The sequence below is a fragment of the Hesperophylax consimilis genome, chromosome 2 (assembly GCF_061612785.1).
Source record: "Hesperophylax consimilis isolate HC1 chromosome 2, BYU_Hcon_1.0, whole genome shotgun sequence".
Taxonomy (NCBI): Eukaryota; Metazoa; Arthropoda; class Insecta; order Trichoptera; family Limnephilidae; genus Hesperophylax; species Hesperophylax consimilis.
The window spans coordinates 5,340,045-5,352,027 of NC_142837.1; the positions used below are offsets into that span (position 1 = coordinate 5,340,045).

General features: G+C 34.8%; 1 protein-coding gene across 1 annotated transcript; it reads right to left on the reverse strand.

Moving 5' to 3' along the window:
* Window positions 1-709: 709 nt before the first annotated feature.
* Window positions 710-1,385, reverse strand: LOC149425648 (uncharacterized). The gene has a single exon (XM_089645960.1). The coding sequence runs from the start codon at window positions 1,373-1,375 to the stop codon at window positions 710-712; it is 666 nt and encodes a 221-aa protein (XP_089502086.1). The 5' UTR covers window positions 1,376-1,385.
* Window positions 1,386-11,983: the final 10,598 nt, after the last annotated feature.

Genomic DNA, 11,983 nt, shown 5'->3' on the forward strand with positions numbered 1-11,983 from the left:
GATTCCAGGTTTTCGGAGAACGTATCATAGACCGTAGGTTGTGAGGCAGGAGGTATGTATACTGCACATATGATGAGATTGAAAGACCTTACCGGAATAGAAATGAAGATTTGTTCGATTTGACCATTTTCCCAGTCATCGAGCCGGGAAGATGCAAGCTCCTTGCGCACTGCTACCAACACACCGCCTCCGTCCATTTTACCAGTGAGTGTACGGTCCCTATCACGTCGGAACACCGTGTAACGCGAATCTATGAATTCAGCCGTATTTATACTTGCTACAAGCCATGTTTCAACTAGAACTATAACGTCGTAGTTATTCGATAATACATTAATTAGTAGCTCCTGGGTTTTGGTCCTAATACCACCACAGTTCTGGTAATAAACGGATATAGATGATGATGAGATCATTTTACCAGAGTAGGAGTGCCGTTTGACATATTCCACAATCGCACGAGTGATACATTATGCAGGGCATATGAGGCTTCGAAATTACATAAAAAACATAGACTACTTATTAGATCAAGGAATGTGAAATATTTTGACATTTTAGAATGTGAATGAATATGTGAGAAACATGGTATTGGTTTAAAGTTATAGGGATATTGCGCGGTAAACAAAAATATAAAGTAGCTTTGAAAGAAACAAATTACAGGATACAGAATACTGTGAGAAAGCGGATACCGAAGACAGCAGTAACATGTTTGTAGTCACATGTTTTCATGTGTGATTATCTTTTGAAGGTCTCCTTCACGGCGAATGGTGAAAACCCGAGAGAGATCGTTCTTCTTCGCCAGAATACTGCCGTTCCGCACCCATATGTATTTAAAGCCGTTAGCTTTTCCGGCGGCTCGTGTTTTGGCAAATAGGATTTTATTTTTCAATGTAAGGTGCTCATTTATATAAAAATTGGTGGTGGGAGCACCAAATCCTAATTGTTCCGTGGTAAGGCCGCGGCGAGTCCTTGCTGCAGCGATGACATCATCACGAAGTCGCTTTGTGGAGAGCTGGACGACTATATTGCGTGGACGGTTGGAGGGCGAGGAGTGGCCGCGAGCGACGCGATGCGCAGAAACCACACAGCTACTTGGAAGCGGGACGTTAATGTTGGATCCTATTTTTTCTATTAATGTCATCAAATTTTCGCCCTTTGCTTCGGGAATCCCATGGATGTCTACATTGCATATTCTGCTGCGCTGCTCCATCTCATCTTGTGCATCTCGGAGTGACTGGACTTCTTGCCGGAGGTTTGAGTTTTCTTCTTGGAGAACGCTCACACATCCCAGAATTTTTGTGTATTGATCCTTCCACTCGTTAGACAGCGCATCTAATTTTAACTGAACAGCGTCAATTGCTTTCTTGTTTTCATTGCGCATGATTTCAAGTTTCGACTCAAAAAAATTGATTAATGAGTCAGTGTCAATGTTAATCATTGACTGATGCGCCGACGGTGAATCAATAGGGCCAGACGTGGTTGCTAAAGGTGAAGATGTATCTTTCTTTGCACTGCAAACCTTACGCGTTTTAGACATTTTGGTTTATTTATTTCTTAGTTTGTAGGTAGGTTTCTTACAGTTGTTCAGAAATACCCCTTATTGAGTTAAAAATAATTTAACTTATTTGTCTATGACAAAAACAAAAACAAAAAAAAACCTTTTCACAAATTCAAAAATTCAAAAACATAAATTGTCTGTGGTTGTGGTTTACAATGACCGTGAATTCGTTATGCGTAATTTTTCAGGGCAATATGTAAAGTTGTTTCGCACTGTCACCACGAAATACACTATTATTTTGATAAATTTTTCACTAGTTTATATGTTTCAACTTTGATTATTTGCTAAATTTGCTTAAATTTCACTACTTTTGTCATTAAATATGGATCTGTCAGAATCAGCTGTTGTTTTCACTTCGACAAGAAAAGTAAGTAACGACTGTAAAAATTTAGTAATAATGACTTAGTTAAATTATAACTAACTTATTGAAGCTTTTACACCTTTTTAAACTTGATTTAAAAAATATATTATCAACAGAAACTTTCAATGATTTATTTAAGTACTTCTTTTTATGGAATTTGTTTAATGTTCGTTCGTTTATATCGTAGAAAATCGTTTTTTTATACAAACTACTGTTTGTATAAAAAAATATCATCATTCTCAGCCCATTTCTAGCTAAGATGACGAATATCTACGAAAACTCCATTTAATGGCTTCCGACTGTTTCGTATTGCGAGAATATTAAATTATTTATAAAAGTAAAAAGTGTCTGTAAATTCTTTTGTGTCTCAGCTTTTACACTTTTTATTGATCTCCAAAGTTTTTCAACGCAAATATTTCTATAAAAAAACAAAACTTCCAAATTCATATTTTTTTTATTAATGGTTTGTTATTAATTTTGTATTAAATTTCATTTTAACGTGTTAATTAATTATATTTTAATTTTCTTTTTTTGTGTTTTTGCTTTATATTTGTTTTTTAAAATTATATTTTATTTTCTATAATTTATTTTAAAATTTAGTTATAAAATTTCAAATCTGAAAAAGAAAAAGTTATCTAGGTACGTCCTTGCCATCTCTATAACTATACAATATCCCTCACTGGGTCGAAATAACTTGGAAAGAGGTTCAGAATTACGATCAACGTTCGTATACTTTTAGAAGAGCTTCAGCGGCGAAAGGCAAATTAGTAAAGTTCGGAGTCTGTTTCATAAAACGCGAGGCTCATTCGCTCACGGGCTACTGAAGAGTCTCTTTGATCTCTTTGAAAAGCTTGTCTAGTGGATTTACAAGCAAAATAATATCCTCAATTGTCTACCTACGTCTCAAAGTTAAGTTACGAATTAAAGATTGACAGAATAGATAAATGCGTATCACATATTGAAATTTTAAGGAACAAAAATGTTTTTCCTATCAATTTTTGATTTTTTTCCTGAGTCCTAAATGACCGGAGCCAGTGGGACTATGGTATTTGCAATTGGGAGGGAGAGGAAAATAAGAGGTTTGGGAAGTACCAGGCTATTCAGATAAAGTCAATAAATTTGGCCGAAGCCATCCAATTCCTAATGAGAGTATCCAACATCAGGAACGTCTCGCATATTACGTAGCTACTTATCATTTTTTTTAAAGACACGTCACGTGAAAACAAGACAAACGTTAAATTACAAATATAATTAAATTAATTTTCTCCTGTAGGATTTCTAACCGGCGACCTCCGGTTTCGCAGCCACGAATCGGATCCGTTTGGTTGCTGAGGTCGTTAAAGTAATCACCAGCGACCTGTTAGGATACTTTGTCTTTTAACGTATGTTTTATGTTCAATAATTTTAATGGTCTGATTTATGAACACTACGGCACTCAAATATCAAACATAATATTTCTTTAAGATTTTTGAATACCTTTCATAAATATAATTTATATATTGGTGAAAGGGATTATATTGTATTTTACTGCGAATTAGAAAAAGTTAGAATAAGTTTCAAAATTTGTAATATTCAATGATAATATTACCTCATTTTTTTAAGGAATTATTACTGGGTTAAATTTATTTTAAGCTTGAAACATAGGATAGTTTTGGACCCGCTTGGTGGCGGCTAATGTCGAGATCACTTTTTCCAAACACCCCCTCCCCTCAGTATTTTTTGTTGCGATTTTACAATTTTTTTGTTGGAAAAAGGGTCGTGATTCATTTTTAAGTTGTGTAAGCTGTATTTATCGGCTTAAGACGCATTGACAGCAAAATATTGATAACATTTACCTAAATCGCCCTACATCAAATTAAACTTTTAATTTAAACAAACAATATTGTTTAGACTTTAGAACCTATCTTTATTGGCGTCATTAATAAAAATTCATTATTATCCATTTTCAGTTAAGAATTTATATTTTATTTATAACACTTGAATATGAGATGAATGACAAATGAAATGAAAATGACAAATACTTTAGGCAGTTTTAATTTTTACTTGTTTTATATCGTACTGAACAATAATCATAATCTGCTGAAATGATCAAAACAATATCTACAATGAATGACACTTGCGCATGTATTCTATGTAATGTCAAATGCATAAAATATCCTACAGCAGATAAAAGGCGGTCTACATAAAATGTTTTATATCGTACTGAACAATAATCATAATCTGCTGAAATGATCAAAACAATATCTACAATGAATGACACTTGCGCATGTATTCTATGTATGTCAAATGCATAAAATATCCGACAGCAGATAAAAGGCGGTCTACATAAAATGTTTTATATCGTACTGAACAATAATCATAATCTGCTGAAATGATCAAAACAATATCTACAATGAATGACACTTGCGCATGTATTCTATGTATGTCAAATGCATAAAATATCCGACAGCAGATAAAAGGCGGTCTACATAAAATGTTTTATATCGTACTGAACAATAATCATAATCTGCTGAAATGATCAAAACAATATCTACAATGAATGTGACTTGCGCATGTATTCTATGTATGTCAAATGCATAAAATATCCGACAGCAGATAAAAGGCGGTCTACATAAAATGTTTTATATCGTACTGAACAATAATCATAATCTGCTGAAATGATCAAAACAATATCTACAATGAATGTGACTTGCGCATGTATTCTATGTATGTCAAATGCATAAAATATCCGACAGCAGATAAAAGGCGGTCTACATAAAATGAGGTCTATATGAAATGCGGTCTACATAGAAGGCGGTCTGTAGCAGGACAATTCTGCCCGGGACCGTTAGTATTGTATAAAATAATTAATTATGTTTCAGTTTTCAAATATCCTGTTAGCATTTTAATTCTTCCTACTACCATCATTGTAAATTGATGAGATTCATTTAATGAATATTTCAAATATGATTAAGAAAGTGAAATAATTGCGAGCATTACGAGAGGAATATTATTTTTCAATCTCCAAATAATGTTTGGTGTACTATTCGTTCTCTGTTTTTGAAAATACTATCTAGATTATGTTATCTCAATGGTTCTATGGCATTATCCCCATAAAACCGAAAAATATGATCAGGTAGTAAAAGTTTGTGATAATTGATTTATGGTGACTTTAACAACTTATAATTTATATATCCTTTTTTACAAAAGTTTTTAAGGCTCTTTTATTTACTAGGCACCTTTTTCACATTATTTTTCCCTAGACTCGTAAAACAACTGAGCTATAAGGTTAGTTAAAAAGTGGGTGATCCAAGCATTTAAAAATATTACAAGATTAAAAACTACTTAATTTGTAAACGTGAATACGATAAGGGAACTTAATTTTTTTCTTTTTTCTTTTCGGATGTTTTAAACACCTGTTTAACTAAAGTTTTAGTGCTTTTAAATTATTAATTTCAACACACAGATCAGCAACATCATCAGCTGTAGTCAGACTGATGGAACCTAAGCGCTAGCCAAATACTAAGTTTGGTGATCGCGTTTTCGGATCATCTGGGCCAAAGGCTTGGAATAAACTTCCTCAGGAACTAAGATACATAACAAGTCCAACAGAATTCAGGTCTAAACTAAAAACTCACTTTTTTAAGCTGGCTGTTCTTTGCCCTAAAATTAAATATACCATTCCTGAGAAAATATCCAGTTATATCCAATTAGGTACATATGTACCTATGTAACTAAATAAACTAATAAGGTACATATGTACCTCAATCCAGTATCTAAATTTTGCTAATAAACAATTAGTTAATGTCAATTAAGTGTTAATCTCAATTGACCTACCAGGTAAGTATTGTACTGTATATTATCTCCAAATATAGTTAGTAATAACATAGATCATTGTAGAAATGTATTATATATTTGTAGAGCGCCCTTGAGGTGATTTTGCACAAAAACGGCGCTATACAAATCATCCAATAAATTTTATTTGATTAATTTGTGTTATTTCACAATTAATTAATTAAAATAATATATAGTATATTTGCGGCATGTTCCAGAGTGGAAGATACTACCAGTATCGCCCTGGTGTAAGACCACCATTCAGAATTGAAACGTTGCTCCAAATGGCTTTAGCCGTGTTTAGTGACTAGATCTGAATAGCCAGGTACTTCCCCACCTTCCTCTTTCCCTTCCCCACTTACCTTCAGCCTCACAACATCCCCCAATTGGGGATGCCATAGTCTCACTGGCTCCAGACGGGAGCAGTTGGGACTCTTGTGAGGTATTCACTATAAAAAATAAAAAAAATCCAAAATTATTATGAAATTTTATCGTTAAATGTGGTTTTAACAATCTATTTTGAATTTATTAATTGGTGTAGTTTTTTATTGTTACCGACAGTGCCCTATAACATTTCATCCCTTTGTATTAATTACCTGTTTTGCTTTATGGCATTTTCCTTTTTTGGTAGTCCGATTTCATTCCGCGTCCTTGTTTCTGGGAATGTCCTTGACTTCTTAATATTACGTAAATTTAAGAAGGAAAAATAAATGATTATTACTAACACGCAAAATGCAAAACTTTCAATTAAAAAAAATATATTTAAAAAAAAAAATTGGTTACTTCAACCTACTAAATATTATACCGCATTAAAATTATTTTTAATGAATAATAATAAAAAATTTCAGAATGCGAATGACGCATTATCTATGTAATTTTTGATTCGTAAATGAAAAATCTTTATCATTCAATGTGGACCCGATTAATCGGTACCTGCCTACCTAGGACCTCTACCCAGTATCATCTGTGTAGGTAACTGCACCTACTTTTTTAAAAATTACCGAAAAAATATACACATAACGCAATTAAGTACCTAATCGTTAAAAAATAAAGGGATCACACTTTATGTATGAATGGTTCCCGGGGCGACGGTACCTATGCCCGCCTCCCAAATTTAATGATTATTATAAACACGCGAACTGCGAAAACATTTTATTAAAAAAATGTATATTTTACAACAAAAATCGTCGCTTCAACCTACTTACTTCTGCGTTCCAGGTATAATTTATAAGGGCAATCACTAAATCACTACATCTACATCTATCACTACAGGGCAACGGTACCCATGCCAAATTATTATAATCAAACCTTATTTTATTTAGTTCAAAAGCATTATCGATTTTAAAAAGATGAACTGCCAAAGTAAGTACCTACACAGATTTTATCGCTTCTTTGATTTAACAACCCAACATTTTACTACAACTCTACTGTCCTAGTCTGTGAATGGCTGATTTCCGATTGGGCAAAAGCCCGACTAGTTTCTATTCTAAAATGACATTTTTTTGTTAAAATCGCTAATGTCAAAACTTTTGCTGGTTATTGTGAGACATTTTGAACCGAGCGCTATATGCAGGACGGCCGATTAACGTTCCTTAACCTTCGGACGACGTTTTTTTTTAACCGCAGACTACGCGTTTTCGACGGAATTTAATCTTCAAGTAAAAAATTGAGATTTCGATAAATAAAGAGAACCACGTGACTTAGATCAAGTGGCCACTCTCTTGAAGCAATAATAAAAATAATAATAATTGAATAATTTGTAGGGCGCCGTTTTCGTGAAAAAATCACCTCAAGGGCGCTGTACAATTTATTTCCTAGGATCTACATTTGTTATTTAACCACTCGAACGATCGCGCGTCAAAAAACTTTTTTCTCCGATTGCTCGCGGTTTTTTGGCGACGATTTTGAATATTTTCCGCCAACATTAAAAAAATCAAACCTCCGAATTTTAATACGAAGACATAAAACTGATTGTAGTGCTATACAGCCAATAAATTCACCTATATTTTAATAATTATTCTTTATTTTTAGGATTGATAGATAAATTATTAAAAAATCTTAAACTTTATAAATGCGCGAAATTAGCGTTTTTGTGATTTGAAATTGCCGCCAGTGGCAGTTTTAAATATCTTTATAGAATATTTTCTACGTTTTTATGTTTTCTATGGCCTGTTTGATAACCACAGATGCAAGAATATAATAGAAAAATAATTTTTTGTATGTTATGCTCTCTTCAAAAGTTTGGTTAGAAAATAATTTTTTAAAATTTGAGTGCGTGACGTGTCAAAATTGAAATCACTGTATTATACTATATAATAAATTTACCACAAAAACTGGTATAACGTTAGGAAGATACATTAACTGTCTACAATTATTTATAAGCATAGTCGCCGTGTTGGCTTTATTTTATTCATTTGATGAATTATACAGAGAGCCTATTTCACGATGTCAAAATCATGGTGCTACTTTTTAAATAATTTTAAATTAGAACTGGAGATTTGTAACCATGTTTTTGTATAACGTACAAAACGAGGAAATAAGGCTTAAAATGAGATATATATCATAGATATAAACATAGCCAATATTTCAGGGGGATACTTTGAAAGTTGATGAAATTCACCAATATTTGACGAAAAATCACTTCTGACAGCTACGTTCAGGTCAAACTATATAGGGTAAATCGGAATATGTAAAAATATGTAATATGTAGAATGGCAAATAAAATCATAGTGATAATTTTATATCTAAACGCAAAGGTATCGAAAAAAAATGGGGGAGGGAAAATAATTGATGGAACCAATAATTGATTCATTTATTAAGCCCTAATATCCTTAATCAATATTACAGTTGTATGGTTACAATGAAAGAGCAGTAAATTGATTTAAACATTGTTTACACACTTTTTCATAATAAAAATGTATTCAATTTATTGGTTTATTCATAATTTAAGAAAATCAATACATAATAATATCATTTTGCCTCGCTATAGAGTGAGATTCTGAGTATCGTTCTGGTGAGGGACCACCATTCAGAATTGAACATTGCTTGAATTGGCTTAGTTATGTTTAGTGACTAGATCTGGAAAAGCCTCTTTACAGAAAAATTGACAAAATATAATTAAGGCATAAAAATAAAACGAGTTATTTAATGTGTACAAAAAACGAGTTATTTAATGTGTACTAGCTCCAACAAGAATCAAAATAGAAAAACTACAAAACGATAATGAGAGAAGTAAGTATGTGAATTGTGCAGAGATGAGATTGAATGAGAAAAAAATGGATGGTCTAAGCATAGACGAAACATGGAACCACATAAAAGTGAGTCCTTGTGAATCTGCTAGAGAGGTGTGTGGAATAAGTACGCAAGGTAGAAAGAAAGGTGATGCATGGTGGGATGATGATATTAAAGCACTGGTCTCAGAGAAGAAGAAAGCATGGTTATGTCTGATTGCGGCTGGCAGTGCTTCCAGCGAAGAGAAGGATCGAGCGAAAGATGTATATAAGGAATGTAAGAAAAAAGTAAGAGTTGGAGTGAAAGAACGAAAGAAACGCCTGGAAGAGGAAGAAGGAATGAAAATGACAAACCATTTCCAAGAAAACATTAAGTTGTTTTGGAAGGAAGTCAAAAGGTCCCGGTGTGGCCCTGAAACCGGAAGCATGAAAGTAATAAAATCGAAAGATGGAAAAATGTTGACGAATGAGGAAAAAATAAAAGAGAGATGGATGAAGTATTTCGAGGAAGTCTTTGAAAGCGAAGTGAGTGACAGTGATTCTAGCGGCGAATCAGATATGAACGATGATGGACTGAATGTTACCGAAATTAGCATGGATGAGATAGAAAGATCAATTAAGTGTATGAAGAATGGTAAGGCTGTCGGTTTCGACAATATTGCTGCTGAATATTTTAAAGGAGGTAGCCGTATAATTCTCACATGGTTGTGCAATCTTTTTAACCAATGTTTAAAGGAAGGTTACACGCCTTTAGATTGGAGAAGGGCAGTGATCATGCCATTATACAAAGGTAAAGGGTCACGTATGGAATGTGGGAATCATAGGGCTATTAGCCTGCTAAGTTCAGTTGGCAAGCTGTATGGTAGAATTTTGATTGAAAGGGTAAGAAAGGAAACAAAGGATAAAATATGGGATGTGCAAGGTGCTTTTATGAGTGGAAGGGGGTGCATGGACCAGATCTTCTCATTGCGTATGCTCACCGAGAAGTTTCTGGCAAAAAACCAGAAACTTTTCTGTGCCTTTGTAGATCTACAAAAAGCATACGACCGAGTCGACAGGAAAAAGCTATGGAAGGTGTTGTCCAAGTATGGAGTGAATGCGAATCTGACTCAGGCAATTGCGTCTCTATATGAGGGAAGCGTTGCATGTGTTAGGGTGAACGGTGGTTTTACGGGGTGGTTTGATATCACAAAAGGTGTTAAACAAGGCTGCGTAATGTCACCGTGGTTATTCAATCTATACATGGATAATTGTATGCAAGAATTGAAAGATGTGGGATTGGGCGCGAATTTGAGTAATCTGAAAGTATGTTGCCTGTTGTATGCTGATGATGCGGTGCTGATTGCTAATAGTATGGATGATCTGCAGTCTCTCGTGTCTAGGATGAACGAAGTATGCGTGAAGAATGAGTTAATGATGAATGTAAGTAAGTCTAAAGTAATGGTGTTTGAAAGAGAAAGTACGAAAACAGTGTGCAATATAGTTGTGAATGAAGAATACTTGGAGCAGGTGGATGAATTTGTGTATTTAGGAAGCATGTTTACGAGAGATGGGAAGGCTGACAGAGATATTGAAAGAAGAGTAAATGCAGGTAACTCCATTAATGGAGGACTGAACGCAGTTGGCGCTAACAAAAAATTGTCCAAAGAAGCGAAGTTAGCAGTCCACAATGGAGTGCTGGTACCTACCCTGATGTATGGAAGTGAGGCATGGAACTGGCAAAGAAAGGATGAAAGTAGATTGAATGCTGTTGAAATGAGATCCCTGAGGCGTATGTGTGGTAAAACCATGTATGATCGTGTGAGGAATGTGGATATCCGCAAAGAGTGCAAGGCTGATGTAAGCGTAATGAGTAAGATCAAGAAAGGGACGCTTAGATGGTTTGGGCATGTAGAGCGAATGAGCGAAGAAAGGAGTGTAAGGAGAATGTACGATGCAAATGTGAATGGTAGCAGAAGTCGGGGACGCCCGAGGAAGACATGGCACGACCAAGTGAATCAGATACTTGAGTCGGGCCATGTCAAGAGTCAGAACAATAGAAGAGTATGTATGAGACGATGTATGAATGTGAATGAGGCAAGGAGTGTGTGCCAAGACCGATTTGTTTGGCGGTCCGTCCTCTCTGCCTACCCCTGCGGGGAAACGGCGTGATGGTTAGTTAGTTAGTTAGTTAGTTACAAAAAACAGGGAAAAATGAGAATACCTGTGCATTTGTTAACATGCATATTTCAATGATCAGAATTGAAATATACATATTAAATGTCCACCGAAACTTATCATATAGAACCTTTGAGGACAACATAACATGAGACATGTCTCCCTTATCCCAGTAAAATGTAAGATATCATTAGACCAATCGAAAAAGTAACCTTCAGGCGGCAGAATCGAACGCATTGCCTCACTATCTACCTGGTCTTGTCTACTAAAGTCTATGGGAGTTAGGTGAAACGTTGATAATATTATGATAAGGTATTGGTGGCATGTATCCTCATCGCTCTCTTCGTGGTCGACGTCGCTCGCTTCGTCATCCTCGTCGCTCGATCTGTCCATATCCATTTCTGAAACAACAGAAAACCCAAATTAATTTAATGTGTCTATATTACGATAACCCACTGCCTCTTGTGCGGCTTATGACTCGCAATACGATGGTCGCGGGATCAAATCAAATAAATTATATTTGAATAAGTGCTATTTTCACACAAAATTCATTTAAAATAATATATATTATATTTGCGGCAAGTTCCAGAGTGGAAGATACCCATAGTATCGCCCTGGTGTAAGACCCCATTCAGAATTGAAACGTTGCTTGAAATGGCTTTAGCCGTGTTTGGTGACCAGTTCTGAATAGCCAGGTACTTTTCCACCTCCCTCTTCCACACCTCCTTCCCCTCCCCATTGGGGATGCCATAGTCTCACTGGCTCCAGCTGAGGCTCTAGTGAGGTATTCATATAAAAAAATAAATAAAAAGTTAATCAAATACTTGAGGCGGGCAATGTCAGGAGTCAGAATAGCACAGTCAGGTAGGT